Genomic DNA, 21,040 nt, shown 5'->3' with positions numbered 1-21,040 from the left:
TCTCTCTAGAGTTATGATCTTCGTCTGTCCACATATTCACTTTTGTAGTCTGTATTTTATGGATGAGTAATGCGGTATTGACATCTATACATGTGCATTTGCTGTGGTTGAGTAAAATACTTTTGTTGTCTTCTCCCCCGAAGACCTCCACCGTTCTCAACCATCTAGCCGGCCGAGAGGCCCTTTGCCCGACGTGTCGTGTCCACTGACAGGATCAGGCCTCCTAAACTGGTTCTCGGTCGACTTTGGTTTCCTCCTGTGCAACGCCTTCAGGTGTCTGCGATGTTGGCGTCAGGTGAGTACATTTATTTCATCCTTTCTACCGCTTATCCTCACAAGGGTGAAATAGACAAAAAATCACAAGAGTTTGAGCACTGTTATAGCCAATGACATGCCATAGATAAAGCAAGAGAAAATTAAATTATTTGGCTTTCAACGTGGCTAATTGTCCACACCATTTAGTTGTTGAAGTGTAAATCATGACCGGCAAAATGTCCAAATATATATTCAAGCCATTTTTCTGTATTGTCCAACAACTCTGCTTTGGTCAAATGACATTTTGTCTTGGCTTGTTTTCACATGGCGTATGTCTGCAAAAGTCTATAGCTACTTCATAGTCAAGAACCTAGAGATCCCCCAATATTTATTGGTGCATTTGAAGCAGCACAAAAAAACCATCAAAAACAATGACGCTATATATATTCACAATTGATTATTTTCCTCCATCGCTTCATGTGACAAGCACAACACCAAGATACACATTTTTGACTTTGAGCTAAGCGTCTGCAGATCGCACTCCCGCTGCACTTATACGATTGCGCTCGCTGCCTCAGAAATATACACTACAAATCCCCCCTGGCCTCCCACCGTTCGTTTTCCCCTTCAGATGTCATCCAATTATTGCCCCATCTGTTTCTATAGCATATTTGGCACACCATCATTTTTTTTGTACGTGTCCATTCTGACAATACAAACCTCACCCGTCTATTTATGGACTGCCTCCACGCTATTTTCATGATGGACGATGAGAAGCAATGTTAGCATACTATTGTAGATATTGAATATGAATATTATGAATGTTTGCTGGTATTCTCGGAAAAAGTGGTCATTTCAACCGTCGGAATATTTGTCCAATTTCCCACAACAGTCAAAGACTTCATTCTCACGGTCCATTTATACGTTATTTCTTTTTTTCAAGTCCGCAACTTTCCTACAGGGGGCGTCATCAACACTCCTTCCTTGTTTTGACTACCTTGCTGGCGTACTTGACCGGTATCCCCCAGCGTCTCATTAAATAGACATCAAACACATAAGCGGTTCCCGGCTCCAGGTTCTCGATCACGGCCGTGGTGACGGCTCGCTTGGGGTTCAGCTCCTGGAAGTACTTGCAGAGAACTCTCTCGGTGTCCGAGCGGGATTCCGGTCCCAGGCAGGATGCCCCCAGGGCGTCCTCGTCTTGTCGGCTCCCCTGCTTTCGCCGGTACACGCAGTAGAGGCTTCTCTCCTCGGTGCCCATCCAGGCTAGGGTGACGCTGTTGCACCCCCGTAGGCGATTGAAGGATTTGACTTGTAAGGTAGACGGTAGGGATGGGACGCCCCGCCGGTGGTAGGCGGAGGAGGTCTGCATTTTCAAAGAAGCTTGCAGACCTCCAGGTAAGGAAGCGAGGGAGTTCTCTTCCCTCTCCAAGTGAATGAGATACGACGGACTTCCCTGGAGCCAAATCTGAACCAAATCCTTCCCCACTGTCTGGGTGGTCAGCACCCGCCCTTTCCCGGAGACTGCGATCTTGACCCGGACCCCCCCTCCGCAGCTCTGGGCGGTGAGGAGACCGCTGCGCCCGGAGCCGCGAGGTCGGAAGCTGAAGAACTGCCCCGAGGCGGTGCCCCTGTCGTGTAAGGCTACCCACCTCAGTTCCCCTTCCTTCAACGCGGCGACGGCGGGACGGGCTTCCCCGTGGGTCCGGGCCAGCGTCCCCTCGTAGGCGGCGCCGGTCCCGTTCACCCGGTCCCTCACAAAGACGTCAAAGTAGTAGCGCGTGTCGGGCAGAAGCTCGGAAACGGTGCAGACGTTCTCCGTCCCCTCGCAGACGCACTGGAGACCTTCGTCGGGAGGTTGACTCTGTTCCTCCAAGTCCATCTCCCACTGCTCCCACCACCATTCCTTCAGGATGGGCCACGCCGTCCCCCTCCTCTTCTTCTCCATCTTCTCCCGGTTTTGATCCCGCTCCTCCCTGGCGCTCTTTTGGGCAGCGCAAAGGCTAGGAAGGTTGCGTTCCGAGTTGACCAAGACGCAGTAGTCGTACTTGTCCCGGGTTGGGCCGGTTACCGAGGCGCTGGGAGCCCAGCTGAGGCTGACGCTGGTCATGCCCACCCCCAAAGTGTGCACTTTGCGGTCAGATGGGAGCAGCGGGAAGGCGTCCGAGGGACCCGAGCCTTGGCGGAGGTACAACGTCACTCTGCCGTCCTGCTTCTTGGAGCACAGTCTCAGGATGTAGACGGACGCCAGGGGCGACCCCGGACCGCTGTAGGTGTCCGGGGAGTTGCCGGAGAACGTGTGTATCTTTTCCTCGGTCCCGGGACCCCGCCACCACATTTCGGGGACGCTCTTTTTGGAGGTCCCTGCGGAGTAGCAAAATGTTGTTCAGTGCACAGTGGCGCATTTGTGAACAAATATGGACGATGACGATCCGGAATGGGTAAAATGAGATTGGTTTTACAAAAAACATACTTAAAAAATCCCGTACAAAAGTTATTATACGGCATACACAATTTGAAATGATAAAAAAAACGTATAAAATACGTGAAAAATGTATAAATTGACAGGTATGTTGTTGACACACAAAATGTCTTTGGAAACACTGCCACAGTCTGTCAACACATTTCCTGAAACTTTTTGCTTCATAAAACTATAATGGCATTAGATCAAAAAAAAATCCTGAAGTCGCCTTTGTGCCTGTCCTACATTTGCAGACACATGAGAAAAGTATCGAGTCTAAATCCCAACAGCAAATAGACTGTCGAAGCATTTTGAAGTGCGCAAAGCACAGCTGAATGATGTCACTGGCAAACGAAGAGATGAGGGAAAATCTCTTTGCAAATCTTACTGAATCAAAGTGAATAATTCACACTGGAGAAGCTGAATGATTCATGTCTCATTTTAGGATTTCATTTTGTCAGACTGAAGCTTGTTTAGCTCATTTTTGAATCTCGTAAAAAGACCCAGATTAAGTTTTGAGTTCTCCAATTTACAGAAGAAACAAACAAAAAAGTCCATTGTTTTAGGACACCACGAGTTTGAACTTAACGTTAAAATCTTTCCGGAATCATCTTCCCGTGGACTTCCTTCCTCATCCGACCCCCTTTCAATTTCCTATTCCGACTCCTCTCAAGATTGAGTCCCATTTTGAGTCATATGCCCCTCCCACCTGATTTCGACCATGCAGAGGCAAACGTAACAAATGATTTTTACAGCACAGTTTCAATCTTGAGTCTTCATAATTGATTTTTCTAATAATCAATCACTTAATGAGTGTATCCATCGTGACCGTGGGACTTTAAAGAAGGTCCACTCACACTGCTGAGTCTTAAGGGGTTTGTCCTTCAAGGTCCGGGCAGCAAGACTCCACTCGATGGAGGAATCGCATGGGCTGACGGTCAGCGACAGGGCTGGCGTCTTCCTCAACGTGAAGTACATCCTGTAGAGGAAGAGCGGAGAAAGACAGCGATAGTAGCCAACGACCAACGACGTCGTCGACCTCGTTGCTCTACCTGCGAGTACGTCCTTTCGGAAGCGTCACGGTAGTGATTTTGCCCTCCGACAACCACGCGCCGGGCCCGAGAGTCACCTCGTTCTCAGGCGCCGAGGACGAATGAGACCGGGTTGGCAAGGCGATCCAGAGTAGCGCCAGAACGGCGGCGACAGACCGGTACGGCGACGCCACTGCCATTTTCCCACTGTGTTTCATTGCTTTCTGGTGCTGGAAACACACAAAACAAGTTTTTCAGTTGACCTAATACTGAACTAGTTTCAGAGAACTTGCCTTTCCCCAACACCAGTTGATTCCACTGGTTTCCCCACTGCCTTCCTTGTACAAATTGTCTTGAGTCTCCTTTGTCTTGTGCCAGACTGCCATTGTCTGCTGACACGTCATCCGAGTCAGCATTCTTCGAGTAAAACTAATCTTGGAAGGGAGACTGACTACTTTTGTAAGGCAACCGAGTTTGTTTACGACTTTGACGTTCCTGTCCTCTGACATGGGAGTTTTAGTTTGTTGTTTTCCTGTTTTGGAGTGTTATTGCGTTTGAGGTTCCCAACCTGGTTGGAAAATCAATACTTTGGGGATTATTTTAAGTACCTTTTTTGTAAAACCGATCTCGTTTGACCCATTTCGGCTCTAATCCGGATAGAAGACAGCATTTTCAACTGCTAATAGTCATTTTTTTAAGCTTTATCAGTAACTTTTGCCTTTTCACTATATAAATATACCGAGTCAGCAAGCAATGTACCCAGACAGTCAATCAGTCAGCGTCACACAGCGACATCTAAAGAATCTTGAATTTAGTGCATACTGATTGGGCACCTTAAAATTTTATGTGTGCCCTATGTGAGTAAATATGTTGCATTTGTAGGTTTTTTTCCATGGCTTAATAAGGGGAATCACAATCATTAATAAGACAGGTATGCTAGCATACATTCTCCCTCATCCCCCAACAATGGACAGCTGGATTGCTAACTATTCCCCTGCGTGGGACCCCCAAAGCCTCTTAGACTTTGAACTTTCTCAAAGTCACGTTTGGCATACGATTGTATGAAAAAAACTCATTTCCATTCTGATCCCTCCGTCTATTTCCGTCCCGTGCAGGTGCACGGAGCCCGAGTTGACTCAGACGCGATGATTACAGATCGGCGTGTACTTTTCGCCTCCCTGGAGAGGCCCGCTTTCGTTCAAAGGGATGCCGTCTCCGCCACCGACACCGGCGGCTTTTTCCCTCTAACAAGATGTAACCCCCGCGCCCCCCCCGCGGATCAGACGACGATCCACCTCGGGGGGCGTCCGCCCGCCCGCCCGCAGACACCGGGACGCTCCCAGGATTCCAAACTCCGCCAGCTACAAAGTCGCCCGTCATGAGGCAGCGGTTGAAGGCAAGCGGAGGGATGTTGTTGGATTCTGGAGTAATTAGAGGGGAAGGAAAGTCACGACAGATGAGGGGAATCCGCCAACAAAAACCAAAGTCAGTTGACGTTTTAAGGACAGGCTGATTGACTTTCGTGTTCCTGCGCAGACGCCGATGAAATATGCATTTGGCTACTCGGCAGATGAATTTTCATAAGGCAGAAATGAGAGAGGGAGCTTAGCGAACTTAACCGGCGCCCTCTAAAAATACACGCGCCGTCCACTTAAAACACTGCTTCTTACCACTTTTCATGTTCTCGCTATATTTTCGATTTCAATATATATTTACCCCTTTCCCCCCCCCCCTACAACTCCCTCCTGTTGCGAGTCCCTCGGTGGCTCGCTCAGAAAGGAGCCAAAGGGACAGGTTGGAGAGCCGTGTGGGATCCATTCGCACGTCCTATCCGCTTCCCGGACCATCTGCCTTCTGTTATTCGTACGGAGGGAGGGATTAAGTTCCGTGGCGGTAGATGTCTTTCCATGGAGGGCGCCGTGCGACTTGATGCTTAACGCTCGGGGATGTTCGGATAGACTTTTTTTTTTTGTCGAGCGGTCGGACATGCGGGCATGCGTCAAAAGCCGGGAGAAGTTGCTTACCGTCTCCTCCGCCGTGTGGGCTCTCCTCCGACACCGGGGTGGCATCAAGTGAGGGATGGAAGAGGAGGAGGAAGAGGAGGAGTGGTGGGAAGAGGAGGAGCAAATGGCAGGTTGTTGTTTCTTCTTGGCGGAGGAGCCTCTTGGAGACAACTCCGTTGGGGGTTCCAAGCTGGAAAACAAAAAAAACACGGCAAGAAAACAAAGGAATCAAATGAGGAATATGATACTCGGTGAAAACAAAGTTGTTGTTTTTTGCAATAGAGTAGGTTCATTTGAGTTGGTGAGATTTTGCGATTGGCCAAAGTGTTTTCTAAATTTAACAACCCTCGCAAAATATTGTTATTAATAATCCTGCCATATGCAAAGTTGCTATTGCAGCAATATTCAGCAACACTTTTTTGTAACGGTTCGCCTCTGCATAGTTGAAACCGACGACGTCGTCAAAAGTAAAGGTTGCACCAGAGAACGTATGACTCAAAATTCCAAGTATCCCATGAGGTGATCGAGGGACTTTGAATAATTGAAAAACAGTCACCTACACAAAACAAAACTTCCAAATTTTTGTCCCATCTGCTTCGGGGTCCCAATATACAAGACCTCAAAGTACTCGTTGTACTCTTAAACGGTCCTAAAATCTACCTAAACAATAATACTGTGTCAGTGTAAAATGTTTGGTCCAAATTTCATCCCATCCCTAGACTGGAAATTTTAGCATTTAACGTAGCATTTGGCTTAGTGACGCAGTAGCATCAATGTCATCATCGCGCGACCTTTCTTGCCCTTGTTCCACGTGTCCCCAGCACCCCACATTTGCGCTTTGCACGGGCTGGCGTGTTGATGATGAGCTTGCCAAATGCGAAGGCTCTATTTGATGTGCAAAGCGGCATTGTTAAAAAAAAAAGTTAATTCTCCCGATAACATCTGCAGGAGGCGGGCCGCGGGCGGGCGGGTGGCTTTTAGAGGTGACACTGACTTTGGGCCCGTTATCGCCGCGCTGGATCGAGACACTCCCGCAGCCTTTAATTGAACATGTTTAAATGCAACGAAAAGCCCATCAGACATTTCATGGATTTTATGCAAATGAGGCGCGCGTGGGAGGGAAGCACGGCTCCAAAAACTCATTTAAAATCTCGTCGCCATCATCAACAAAATGTCCGTGTGGAAGGTGTTTCGCTTATGAGGGTGAATTTGACAAATAAGAAGACTGATTAACAAATGATCACTTGCACACCAACCGGCTTCTAAATATACTAAACGTGAGAGGAAACCGGAATACCCGGAGAAACCCCACGCAAGCCCGGGGCGAACATGACTGAAACCAACAACCAATCACTCATTAGGGGCAATTTAAAGTGAGTGTTCAACCAGCTAGCCTAGCCTATCATCCATGTTACCCGGAGAAACCCCACGCAAGCCCGGGGCGAACATGAATGAAACCAACAACCAATCACTCATTAGGGGCCATTTAGAGCGTTCAACCAGCTAGCCTAGCCTAGCATCCATGTTTTTGGGATGTGGAAGGAAACTAGTGTACCCAGTGAAACCCCACGCAAGCCCTGGGTGAACATGCCAATGCGACACAGTGAGCACCCACCTGGGCTCAAACCCAGGACCCCATAACTGCGAGGCCAACGCACTAACCACTCTTCCACCAGACCGCCATTGAAATTACAAAACTTTTGTTTAAAACAACAAGCCCGGGGCGAACATGCCAATGCCACACAGTGAGGACCCACCTGGGATCAAACCCACAACCTCAAAACTGCGAGGCCAACGCACTAACCACTCTTTCACCGGACCGCCAGTGAAATTACAAAACTTTTTTTGGAAACGACAAGCCTGGGGCAAACATGCCAACGCCACACAGTGAGCACCCACCTGGGATCAAACCCACGACCCCAAAACTGCGAGCCCAATGCGCCAACCACTACCCCCCGGACCACCAGTGAAATTACAAAACTCTTGTTTGAAACGACGGCATCGATTTAACATTTTGGGGGAGGACGGGTGTGATTTTCTCCCGCATTTTTGCCTCCGGAACAATCCCCGGCTGCGGACAATCAGTTCTCTTTGTGTCCACCGTTCAGTGGGACAAAGTTGAGAGGTTTTCGCACATGGAGTGGATGGCGTATGGTGAGCTTTATGTCTGCCGCCTATAGGTGAAGTGCGTCTCCCGGGGTGGGGGCGCCGGGGTCCTTCAGACGAGTGGAGAGCCCTCCCCGTTTTAGCGACCACTCCAGCGTGGGCCTATCCGGGTCATTGTGAATGCGACCTCCGTAAGCACCCCGAGGGAATATTGCCGGCTTTCCCGCCCGCCTCGTGGCTTTCAAGTGGAATTTTCTGGAATCTCCGCCACCGCTCCTTCTTTTGGATCCGCCTTCAAAGTCTCCCGCTCCGGACGGCTCTCTCCGGGCCGGCCCACTTTGTAGCGAGAAGTTGCGTCTGTGAAAGTCGGCAGTAGGCAGTCTGGCAGCCGCAGATACGGGGAGGGAGTGCGTTTGATGGGCGGATGGTGATTAACCTTGGGGAGATTAATACGCGCCCGCAAAGGATATGCGATATGGAAAGTGTATAGTAAGGCTTTGTGGGGGTATTTGGTTACCAAGTCCTTGTTTAATAAATGAATGCATGATGATGGGAAAATAAAATGCACGTGTTCGGAAATATTGTGTATATATGGATGGATAATTAAAACAAATCTAAGTCAAACTTTCATTTCAAAGGTTAAATAAAAAGCGGTGTGTTACATTGGTTAAAAAATTATAGAATTGCATTTTGAGATATGAAAATGTCCACTTGGATACAAAAAAAGTCAAAATATGGCCAAAAAGAAGGGAATTGTGATGAGTATAATTCAAAATAAGTGGTATTTGGAAAGATTTTTTTTTTTAAATTGACAAATTATTCTTAATAGCAATTCAAATGTGTACTGATAGAAAAAACAAAATCAATAGAGCTGTATCCAGTCATAATTTAGCCAGTTGTTATACCACTTGCTTAAAAAAAGTCTGCTTATTTTCCTTTTTTTCCCTGTTTTTTTGCTAACTGACTGCCATTGACTAATCCATATTCAATCAATATTTGCGAATGAGTTAATGTTGGATTTTGCTTTGTAAAAACTATCTACTGCATTCAGTTAAACATCTATACGAACAATACAATGGCCCATTAACGATGACACAAATCAGGAATAGTTGATTAAACATTCCATGGGTGAGGGGAGGGATTCTTATAAATAAATACATTACATAAAATTCCGTGGCCTCAGAGCTTTTGGGTTGACGTGCATTTGACAATCGGAACATCGACGTGGCTCCAATGGGAGACTTTAGTCAGAACAGGAAGTGATGGAGCCACTTCCTCTCCCTTAATTCCATTGGCCCGAATCTTCCTTTTGATCAACCACCGCCGCCTCCCCTCGTGCGTCCATTCAATAATTAATCGACGCGCGCATACTACAGTCGTCTCGCTGATAGATCTTAATTCTCACTCGTCATAATTGCGGCAAAAGCAGTCTTTTCATCTATTATGGATGGGCGCTTACATGCTATATATAATGCAGTGGGGGCGGGCCTCCTTTTAAAATATCACTTTGCCCTGGCGGACATGGGAGCGGGGGTCTACGGTTTTTACACGGACGGCCTCCCATCTGCTCAATATGCGTGTCTCGGTTCACATCGGCACCCTAAGGCGACGGAAAGGGGGGGTGGCAAGGGTAGAAAGGGCGGCCCGTGGGTGGCGCCGACTCGGTAGGCGCCGTCTTCGGTCCAAACGAGGTGTGACGAGAGGTGAGAACGGCGAGGCGGGATTAGGGGGAAGCAATCTACGGGGGCGAGGGGATTTGGTGTTGAGAATCTATTAGTGAAGATGAGGAAGAGGAGGAGGAGGAGGAGGAGGAGGAGAATGAGGACATAAAGAACAAGGAGTAATGAGGAGGTCTCACGGGTGGGTGGCCTTGACATTCCGCGTTTTAGCTGACCGCTGGGAATGGGGTAGGCCACGTCTTGGATTGGGGGCGTCGCTAGTCGGAAGAAAATCGAGGAGAAATGGCAAGGCCCAGTTTGCCCGCAAGTCCATATTTTGTCCAAATATGTACTCGCAATTCGCATGATGAATATAACCGTATTAGCTAAAGCACATGTGTCAAAGTGGCGGCCCGGGGGCCAAATCTGGCCCGCCGCATCATTTTGTGTGGCCCGGGAAAGTAAATCATGAGTGCCGACTTTTTGTTTTAGGATCAAATTAAAATGAAGAGTATAGATGTATATTACATTTCCTGATTTTCCCCCTTTTAAATTAATAAATGTAATTTTTTAATCTTTTTTTGTGTGTTTTTAGTTCAAAATGTATTTTGTAAAATCTAAAAATATATTTAAAAAAGCTAAAATAAATATTGTTTTAGATCTATAAAAATCTGAATATTCAGGGCTTTTAATCCAGTTCTTTTAATCCATTTATTAAAAAAATCTAAATATTATATCTAAAATGGTCCGGCCCACGTGAAATCAAGTTGACGTTAAAGCGGCCCGCGAACCAACCCAAGTCTGAGCTAAAAAAATGCACAATGAAAGGGACAAAAATAGAGAAGTCACACCAGAGTATCAGTCGGACTTTTTGGGCCAAAAATAAAGTAGTCCAACCCACATTGAATTGAATTGTATCCTTTTATTGTCATTATACAAGTATAATGAGATTTAAAGCTTCACCATGTAGTGCACAAATAACAACAAACAAACAAATACACACCTGTAAAAGGATAACATAGTAACCATTTATTTTTTTATAACTAGCCAAAAAAACAACAGCTTGTTGAATTAAATACCACTTCTTTGATATCTGATCATTTGCGAGGAAAACATTTGTAGCAACGAGCAAAAAAATCAGATGGAATAATCTGAGGAATACAATGTCCTGACATTGGTGGAGGTCAAGTGTTTCAGCTATAGAAGCTTTAGAATGCCCAATAGAAATCTCTCTTCTTTTTCTTCTGTGCAGCCTTTCCTTCCTTTCATTACTCCGGCCCTCCCCCATTCTCTCCCTCCTCCATCTCCCCCTCATTTCAGATCCATTTTTTATACATTACGCCATCACTCCCATTTACCGAAGCGTTTCCTCCCGTGTCTCCCAAACACACTTTGTACATTTCACTCCCCATTTGCCATGTTTACGATCGCCCCGCTTCCTCTTTTCACCCCCGGTCGGACTGCGGCGTTCTTTACAAGGTGGCATCGATGTACTTTTCGCTTTTAATCGCTTGTTTGTCAAATGTCAGCCACTTTACAGGACCATACTCGGTCGTTTATTCGTTTCGGAGCCCCGCCATGGACGCGGGCCAGACGTGATAAATCCCAGTCGTATTGCCCAGCGAAATTTGATTGGATTGGGTCGGTGACCGACCGACAGGTGTATTCGAGGGAGATTGGTGTCCAGTTGCCGATTAGGGATAATTAGGGAGCAATGAAATAACTTTAGCTGTTAACAGTTTCTAAAGAGTAAAGATAATCAGAAAACAGTATTTTCTCGCATATACGCCGTATTTGTCACAAAAAAAAATTATGACTGATCGAGGGTACGGCTTTTATGCGCACAAATTAGACTTGACATGCACGAAACGCCATGATGCAAGACAATACGGTCACTTATTTCAAAATAGAGAAAAGATAAATAGATAAAACGTTTTAAAACATTTTTTGACATCTGTGAAAGAAATTCAAGGAAAAAATAAACGGTATGTTGTGAAACCGGTCGGAGTCTCATACGTGAGAAATTGTCAAATTCAACGATTTTAAGGCAATTTTAAGGGTACAGCTTATACGCGGAGGCGGCTAATATGCGAGAAAATACGGTACCTTGTATTCAATGTTCCCTCTAAGCTGTGCGCATGCGCAATTGCGCACTATTCTCGTCTTCTCTGCGCACAGCAAATCATATGGAGCGCACAAAATAAAATCCCAATTTTTATTTTTTTTTTTTTTTTAGCTGTGAGGCCGACGCGCGAACCACTCATCCGGCGGGCCGCCCATTCATAGATATTAATCATTACATTTTATTATTACTAAATCATTTATGTATAGTAGACATGCACCTGCTTATGGCAGGTGTGATACTGGTGTGTGCCCATAGCGAGCAATGATGATGTTGCTCACACCGGTACTCAGTGTGCTCAGGGAGGTTGTCTTTCTGCCCAGACAAACAAAAAATTAGAGGGAACATTGCTTGTATTTAGCAGTTTTCCCACAAATGATTGTACGCACCCTGCCTTGACAAGATATATTAAATCTGGGATACTCACCATTAGACTTACTTAATAGAGTGAGAAAAATGTCAGGATCGGTCGAGCTGATAAAGACCGGGCGCAGTGTTGAATTTTTAATAAACGAGCATATTTTATGACATGAAACTCGATGTTATGGCGGCGGTCACGCAAACTTAAACACAGTGCTTAAAAGTGCGGTTTGGCTTTGAATATCTGCATTTGGAAAAAGACGAAGCTGGACTTAACATATCTTCAATTAAAATGCATCATTAAACTTCAGAAAAACAGTCTTTGCAGTTTGGGAATGGCAGCCTGCCTTCAAAAATTGGATTTTACAAATTGCACACCAGAAAATATGAGTGTCAATTACGAGCTTTGCCAAAAATGAAGGTTTCCAAAGCTTTTCTTAAAACTCAATTTATACCAACATGGCATTCATAAAAACATGTTTGGATTGGATTGGATAACTTTATTCATCCCGTATTCGGGAGGGTGAGGATGCAGAAATAGGAAAGGCATTTTAGACATAAATAGATAGGTAATAAGTAAGTTTGTAAATAAATACATGAATAAATATATATTATTAGCTCCAAAAGTTTGTGTACATGAGCGATTCGTACATTCTCTGAACCCGTTTTTTTCCTCACAAAGTGTTTACTTCTCTTGTCACAAAACCCCAAAACCACGACCTTTTTGTTCACCGCAGTGAATTTGCCTGCTGGGTAATAAACATTATCATTGCTGCCAAATGGCTTGACATTGAAACCCCGCGTGTCCCCATAGACTGGCTTAATGGACGTGATGTGAAATGTGTCGACTCTCAGAACGAGATGCAGACGGAAGAGGAATGTAAAGCAATTAGCATTCGGGATGTCCCCGATCCTACCATGTAATCGGAAATTGGGTAATGATCTAAATTGGCCCTCGTTATGAGTGTGAATGGTCGTTCTTTGTTTCCTTCTGCCTTGCGATTGGCTGTCCACTGATTCGGAGTGTCCCAAACCTGGTGCCCGTAGTTAGCTGGGATAGGCTCCAGCACCCCTTGTGAGGCTAAGCGGTACAGAAAATTAATGTTTACATTTTTTAGTATTAAGACATTAGCCAACATTGACGACAAGTGACGTCTAATCCATTTTGACTAGGTGGATTGGCAGCAATCTGGTGTAGAATTAGTTTTTTAGTTTTTATTTTTGGTTCCCTCATTAAATGAAATTAAAGAAAGTACAACACAGTACAACAAAAGATGATACAAATGCAGTTTCTATTGGCTAACAAAGAAAACAAAATGATAATCCAAAAAGAGCAAGCTTCTTGGGTTACACCAGTGGTCCCCAAACTATTTCAGAAAAGTGGGTGCGGGTTTTTGTTCCAACCTGTAAGAGGAAACCTTTCCACCAATCAGGTGCTTCTTTTTTCAGCAGAAACCTCATTGGTTAAATTGTTTATGTTGGATCGGTTGGAACAAAAACCTGCACCCACAACGGCCCTCGAGGACCAGTTTGGAGACTTCTGGGTTACAGCATTCAACAGGAGGGAAAGCGCGATCCCGAATTACACGTGTTGAATTATTTAGTGTTATTGACCAAATCTGAAATGTGTTGAACGATCACCGACGGGTAGGGGCCCCCAAAACAGCTCTGATCATGTTGCGTGCATATATTGTGAGTTCAGTGTTAGGTTTCATAGCTTTGGAAAGGGAGCCCTTTTACATTGTTCTGCCTTCCGTATCCGCTAAAGTGGCTCTTCTCACGGAAACCTCCTTTAATATGCGAACGACGCCCAGTAAGGCCAAAAGTTCAATGTTTCAAACAGAACTTTGTCACGTAACTGCATATTCTTTTGGAAAACTGCCTTACGCAAAGTATGGCTAATATTACACACAAAATAATAACAAAAATACATATTGTAGGAGTCTCTCTGTACATCCAGCTAACATAAGACAAGATACAGTACAATTTTCAGGCGTTGAAAACAACAAGGAGCCTCTTGGATGGATGTTAGAATGCTTCTCTCTAGCGGTCACTGTAGAGAAGCGCAACTATGCTTGATTCATGTTAGGGCGCCCCTTGTGGTTACAGTAGTTAAAAAAAACCTTTCACCTGAAATCAATTGCAATTCATACGATGCCATTTATTACCAGGTGTGATTTGTAGCCTAGCCTTACCCCAAATCCAAAAAAATAAGAAACTAAGTACCGCTATTGAAGGTGCAAGGCCAAGACAGAGTTGAATTTAGATGCGAAATTGTCAATTAATGCCATCTTTTGCTCGTTGTGCGCCATTACAACAGAATGAAAAGTCGCATTATATGAACTGTGCTTCTTGGTAGGGATAGCCAGTGTTGCCAGATTGGGTAGTTTCCCGCAAATTGGGATATTTTCTAAAATTCGAGAAAGGAGAAAATGCATTGCGTCTGTGGTAACTTGTAAAAATTGTGGTTTTAAAAAGAACACCTTTGATTGGTTTGAACAGTTAAAGTTGGATATACATACACCTTAAAGATCACTACTGTCTCCATAATGCACTTTGAATCAGACAGTAAAGAAAGTACAACTCCCTGTAAAATATTGCCAGTGGATTCCTTTTGAATATGTATTTTCTGACGTTTTAAAAAAGTATAATTTAACTCTTTCTAAACATCAAATTATAGATCAAGTTGCATAATAACACCGACTTATTTTGAACTGGGTTTTGCAGTGACACAGTCTTTTTGATCTGGCAACCTCGGATGTCAGTAACGAGTGGGGTCGCTCCATGGTAGTAGTGCCACATTAGTCGGGCATTTACACGAGCGTCTTTACTCCGATCTCATAGACCTTCCTTTTTTTAAACGCATATTTATTTGGTTTCGATTTCACTTCGAATCCACCAAAGTTCCTCTTTGGGCTTCTAAAGCCCAACATCACGTGCCGTCTCCGGCTGGGAAGGAATAAATAACGGCGTTGCTGAATTGTTTGTTGACTGGAAGCATCCGTCCGTCCCTGAACGCGGCTGCTACTTTTCAATGTACATCTTTCAGATTTAACTTTCCATACCGCCTTCTTTCACAACTCGATTATTTATTCGCATCTTCAAGACTTATTCGGACGTGGAATCATGTACGAATCGCGATAGTTTCCAAACAACTTGGCTCCAAGTTCCTATGGGCTAACCTCGTTAGCATACACAATTCCCGAGGAAAACAAGAGGACTGTTTACTGGAATCCAGTGCGATTTTAAATCTAGTAAGTAAAAATGATTTATAAAATGTATGCATTTCATTTGAAATATGTTTAGTTTGGGGATTTCCTATGCAATCAACGCATTTGTGCGTTTTATATCGGGAACTCGATGACGTGATTTGATGACGTCACTCAAGAGCTATTCGAATTGCCTGATATAAAATGTTTTAATAAATGAAATGTAATTCTGCATAACGCCGCTGAAGTTGTGAATTTGCAAAAAAAATACAAACAAAGAATAGTTATTTGCAGTTCCTCCTCAATGTTGATGTCCGGTTTTATTATGTTTGTTTTTCTATAAATGCACATTAATCAATATTGTTTGGTACTGATAGAAAACTAACTTTTTTGGTGAATTGCATTGAAGTCAATGAAGATACGTGCTTATCTCATCTGGCTATATTAGGTCAACAAAATATGAGAAACCGCTTTCAGCAGGTGTACAAGTTATTTTATCTTTTTATGGGTATTTACTTTGGAATCTACCATGGACACATGGGCCTCATAATTCTATAGATTCCGTGAGAAGGGAACACGTGACACGATTAGAATTTAACCAAAGATGTCATGTTGTAAACTGAGCTCTCACGGGCACCAGTTCAAATATAACTCTGGGCTTTCACTTTATGCCAGACGTCACCTATTCGTATTTATACGCCACGTCTTAAGCGCCTGTCAGTCAAATGTTTGTATTTAAATTTGATCTACCGCAGTTTTGACGACGCGTGGTGCCGTGACATCAGCATGTCGGCAGAAACACGGAAAGGTGGCTACGCGTCAAATCCACGTGTGTGTTCCTCAAACACCTGTCATTTCTGCTTCTGGGGTGTCGCGTCACCCTGGCTGGGAGTGTTTTTATAATCATATCCCCACTTAACAGCTGAATTCCAGGTTGCACGAGAACTCCCTCTTTAAATTTGGAGTGTGTTTACTCTCTGAGATTTCTATTTACCGTATTTTCCTGCATATACACCGTATTAGTCGTTAAAAAAAGATGACTGAATCGAGAGTATGGCTTATATGCGCACAAATTAGACTTGACATGCACGAAAATGCAAGGACTAAATGCCATAACGCAACACAATGCAGCATTTATTTCAAAATGGAAAAAACATAAACAGATAAAACGCTTAACAAGATTTATTTTGACATCTATGAACAAAATTCAAGAAAAAAATGTATCTTGCATAAAACGTGCCATTGCTCGTCACCATCTTACCTAGGGATGCCAAACTAGACCGCTATGGACACACTTCCTGGTTGTATTGGTCACATGACTTCCTTTTTGAATTTTTCTATGTGCAGGCAACACCCTTTATGAATATGCAATCCATCAGATGATCCTTCCGATTCATACAGTATCTCAGAAATACCACGCGTGATGATTTTTCTTACGATTTTCCCTTCAAAGTAAAACATTTGTCCTCCCTATTAAAACCATAAATATGGAGGTGAAAAAATTATGAATCAGAGGGCTTCTTATACGAGAGAAATTGTAAAATTTGAATGGTGCGGTTTATACGTGGAGGCGGCTAATATGCGAGAAAATACGCTATATGTTTATTGTTTTCCAATATAGAACGGTGTGCCTGTCACTTCTTCTCTGTGTGGTAACAACCCTGTTACAGGTGTCCTCGAGGTTGGCTAGATAAGACGGACCAGTAAATTTTGCAGTCTGCAGGCTAGAGTGACTTTTATAGCTGCAAAGTCTAATAATCATTCTTTATAAAAAAGCTATAAAGAGGTTCCAGTAACTCAGTTTCAGTATCTCAGTCCATAAATTGACTGTCTAGACAAGAGTGCTTTAATGGTAGAAAAGTGATGTTTTTAAGGGGACTATGACCACCCTGGAAAATAGTCTTTTTCAATTGGTGACAGTGATAAGTCGAGGTTTTCTGAGTGATCCTGATCTTTGACAGCTCAATCTTCAGTGCTATAGTGTCATCAGGCCTCAAAATTAGTTTATAGATTTTTTTTTGGTTTGTTTTCATACCCTTGACATTGATACGGATTCCTGAGTAGACATTGTAAGACTTAGTAGAGCATAGGTATCAAAGTGGTGGCCCGGGGGTCAAATCTGGCCCGCCGCATCATTTTGTGCGGCCCGAGAAAGTAAATCATGAGTGCTGACTTTCTGTTTTAGGATCAAATTAAAATTAAGAGTATAGATTTATATTAAATTTCCTGATTTTCCCCTTTTTAAATCAATAATTGCAATTTTCTTCTTTTGGTATTTTTAGGTCAAAAAGCATTTTGTAAAATCTAAAAATAAATATATACAAATATTTTCGGTTTTCCCTTACTAAAAAAAAGTTCAAATAAACAGTTTTATATCTATAAAAAAAACTGAATATTTAGGGCTTTTGATCCAGTTCTTATAGTCCAATTAAAAAAAAAAAAAAAAAAAAAATATTATATTTAAAATGGTCCGGCCCACATGAAATCGAGTTGATGTTATTGCGTCAACAAACCCGAGTTTGACACACTTGTAATCCGATTGGTCAGTGAATTCCTGCATGAGATTCACTTTAAAGAAGGCTGGGTTACTTTGCCTTCTACTTTGAGCCTCCATGCTCCTCGCCGGGTTGTCATCGGAGCTAAATTTAGCCCACTTCGGTACTTGTTAGTCACTCTCTGGATAAGACTGCAGATGTTTAAAGCCTTGGAGTCGATTCGCTTGCAGAAGGCAGATTGGTTGATTTTGCTCGGTTTGATTGGTTGAGTTTGCAAAGTTGCCAAAAGCCCCTCCCCCCGCATCCATCTACGCCCATCTTTTGGAAATAGCAACGATCAAAGATGCTCATAGTGACCGACGCATGCTAATACTGGATTAGCACGACGGTCAGGCTGTGACAATTAAATGTGACTCTTAAATGCACAATAATCCCATTTGCCGGGCTCAAGTCAAGGTCGTGTTGCAGAGCAGCAGGAGACGTCTGCTTGTGTGCTTAATGATTACGACATCAGCTTCATTATCTAGTTTCTTTTGTGCTTGTCTACGTTAAATTCGTTAGTCGCCTGAACTGGTCGCCTGCCAGTCAAAGACCATTCAAGAGTCAAGAGTCACACGGTGTTTGATATTTTTCGAGCCCGAGATGGGGCAGATTTTTATTTCATAATATTTTTGTACATTATAATGAATCTAAGTATCTCTAGGGTCGCAACACGTGAGCAATCGAACAGAAGTTTTTGGAAGTAATTCAGAGACTGAAACTTTTACTAAGAGAATTTCCTGTCTGAAACAGGGCAGGCAGGCAGGCAGTGCCTACTTTGATATTTTGTTCTCTCTGGTGAGCTCATGACATCATACGCTGGCATGCACATTGCACACTGACAGGTTGATGTGGTTTCCATCTGATCTTGGTGCCAGGTTCCTTCTTTGACTGTCATGTTTCTGTCTTCATTGCAGATCTTTGGACTGACTTTGTTGTCACCTCTATTTTTTTTTACCTTGCCTTTCTTCAAGCCACATCTGGAGATTGAATGATTTATATCGCGGGGACTTTGTTTTTGTCCCCAAGCAGAAGGCGAGTGCCAGCAAAGCTTACGCTACGAGATTTATGTCCCCGCTAAACAAGGAATAGCGGCAGTCACAGATGCATGCATGTTTCAGTTGTTGAACTTTCAACTCTGATGCTTAAGCTTTGTTTTGACTATATCGGAAACTGGTTGGATGGTTCTCAACGTCTAAGGGTAAGACTTTAAATTTTTGTTTTTGCAACTGCGAAAGACAGCTTTTACGTTCCCGGGTGCCACACCCGCCTCCGTCTCCACTTGTACCTCTGGTCGTGTCCCGTCGTCGTCCTTGGCGTCTCATTGGATTAGCGTCGCTTAGCATCAGAGCCCTCTCGGCTCGGTGTTGTTTTCACTCAATACACATTAGCGTAGCGTCAGCGTGGCTTTCATCCCCACCTCGTTCTATTAGCTCTCTCTAATGGCGCTCTGCTAATCGTTTCGCGGTGAGCATGGCGGCCCCCACCGCCGGCCTTTCCGCATGACCGGTCCAGGTTATTACTCTGACGAGATGCTGGTACTGTCAATATGAGCAAGATGAAGCTTTGGTAGACGGGAAAGCTTGGAGTCTATAAATGGCTACGTTGAATTTGAGTGCTTTTCCATTGCTATTTGATATGCAATAATACCTAGGATGCACTATCAATGTTGGCCCATCCTAATTAATATTTGGAGTATTCCTATATAATTATCGTATTTTCTCTCGCATATAAGCCGCCTCCACGTATAAGCCGCAATTTTAAAATTTGCCTTAAAATCTTTGAATTTCTCGTTTTATGCAATATACGTTAATTTTTTTTCTTGAATTTCATTCATAGACGTCAAAATATTTTTTAAAAAAGCGTTTCATGAGTTTATCTTTTCTTTATTTTGAAATAAATGACCGTATCGGCCGTATTGGCCGTATTGTCTTGCATTATGGGATTTTGTCTTGCAGTTTTGTGAATGTCAAGTCTAATTTGTGCGCATATAAGCCCTACCCTCGATTGAGTCATCATGTTTTTGAGCGACAAATATGGCGTATATGCGAGAAAATACAGCAGTTCGTAAAGATAATCTTTCAAAAAGAAATAGAAATACTCATTTAGTTTTTGAACTTCTTAATGAGGTTTTTCCAGCCACAAAATGTCTCTCCTCCTAAACCGTCTACCCAGGAGCTCAAGACCACTCCTGGAAGAAAACATTTTATATTCAGGTCAGTCCCAAACGACGCCTGATGACTGCAGTAAACAAAAATCAACTTATGCAAAATTGCAAAATTTCCCATTAGAATTTTCCAGACTTTTTGTCTTCATTGCCTTGTCATGACTGACTGAATCACGATCTTACCTTACATAATATCTAATCCCGTCCAAGAAAGTGGAGGTTGGGGAGCCAGGGGTTTGACAGATGGCCATCACGGTCTACTGACCCACCGTGGAATGTGTGCCAACTCTTTAGATACCCGATTTCCACTAGTGATCAGTCAAGTGACCCACATAAAGGCCCATCACAGCAAATTTGTTAAGGTAGTACCACTGTGTGATGTGAATGAAATTTGAGAGGTTGTAGTGGAGGGTCAAACTCTAATGTAGACCACTTTAGCACAAAGATTCACGCCCGTCGCTGGGGGCAAGTAGGTCGTTGCAGTGGCCCTTCCCTGAGGATGTTGACCTGATTTTCAGAGTTTTTCTCCTCTACGCGGATTTACGTATGTGTGTTTATTGATGCGGATTACGGCAGTCAGACTGCGCCAGTGGCAGAGTGCGACTGATTGGATACACACACGTATGTGTGTGTGTGTGCATGGGAATGTGGGGCACCCACACTGATGTCCTCACCCGATACGGTAGATAAATTAAATATGGATTATATATCTTGAATCAGCAGTGCTGGTCAATTGTGGTGGATTAACTGGCAAAATTGTCACTGCATTTTAAACGTATGCAGGAGTAGGTCGCTAAGGGGTCAATCTTTCATGCAAAAATGATCTGTTTCATATCTCGATTCGCCGTCGATAGTCCAATTTTGGGACGATTCACAAAAAAACTAGAGACGATTGGAACCGAGTCTCCACAAAGTGACCATTTCAACCCCGATACAGTATGCTACTGCGAAAAGAACAGTACAAATGTTAATTTCAAAATGGTCGCATTTTTCAAAGTATTTCGAGATAAACATACGACATTCAGAGAAGATAAAAGCCTTCACAATACAACTGAAATCTGCAAGTTTATCAAGCGACATATCTAAAGCTCTCCCAGCATTGACTCGTCCTGTTCACATTCATCAAACAATGTT

At 43.7% G+C, this 21,040-nt stretch overlaps 2 protein-coding genes across 13 annotated transcripts in view; one reads left to right on the top strand and one right to left on the bottom strand.

The window, feature by feature from the left end:
- Nucleotides 1-47: 47 nt before the first annotated feature.
- Nucleotides 48-9,817, bottom strand: ndnfl (neuron-derived neurotrophic factor, like). The gene is made up of 5 exons (XM_077613892.1): nucleotides 9,715-9,817; nucleotides 5,772-5,940; nucleotides 3,769-3,977; nucleotides 3,574-3,695; nucleotides 48-2,619 (listed from the first exon to the last, which is right to left on the bottom strand). The coding sequence occupies exons 2-5, from the start codon at nucleotides 5,814-5,816 to the stop codon at nucleotides 1,226-1,228; spliced, it is 1,770 nt and encodes a 589-aa protein (XP_077470018.1). The 5' UTR covers nucleotides 5,817-5,940; nucleotides 9,715-9,817; the 3' UTR covers nucleotides 48-1,225.
- A 4,960-nt stretch (nucleotides 9,818-14,777) lies between these two features.
- The window catches only part of ccser2a (coiled-coil serine-rich protein 2a), a 51,500-nt gene continuing 45,237 nt past the window's right edge, over nucleotides 14,778-21,040 (top strand). For 11 of the 12 annotated variants that reach the window (XR_013303975.1, XR_013303972.1, XR_013303973.1 and 8 more), the window contains exon 1: nucleotides 14,778-15,250. The gene's annotated coding sequence lies outside the window, so the exon portion shown is untranslated. Of the gene's footprint in view, nucleotides 15,251-18,656; nucleotides 18,941-21,040 lie in introns of all 12 variants that reach the window. The other variant, XR_013303971.1, reaches the window with a different exon arrangement.

Source organism: Stigmatopora argus, chromosome 11 (assembly GCF_051989625.1).
Source record: "Stigmatopora argus isolate UIUO_Sarg chromosome 11, RoL_Sarg_1.0, whole genome shotgun sequence".
Taxonomy (NCBI): Eukaryota; Metazoa; Chordata; class Actinopteri; order Syngnathiformes; family Syngnathidae; genus Stigmatopora; species Stigmatopora argus.
The sequence above is the reverse complement of the archived record's forward strand: the minus strand, read 5'-3'. Positions and strand labels throughout refer to the sequence as shown.

What these genes read in the sequence shown, in the direction of transcription:
- ndnfl (XM_077613892.1), bottom strand. Translation starts at nt 5,816, where the DNA reads ATGCCACCCCGGTGTCGGAGGAGAGCCCACACGGCGGAGGAGACG. An exon ending in CCGAAAGGACGTACTCGCAG is followed by an intron (nt 3,696 to 3,768) that starts GTAGAGCAACGA and finishes CTTCCTCTACAG; the next exon opens with GATGTACTTCACGTTGAGGA. An exon ending in ACCCCTTAAGACTCAGCAGT is followed by an intron (nt 2,620 to 3,573) that starts GTGAGTGGACCT and finishes GCTACTCCGCAG; the next exon opens with GGACCTCCAAAAAGAGCGTC.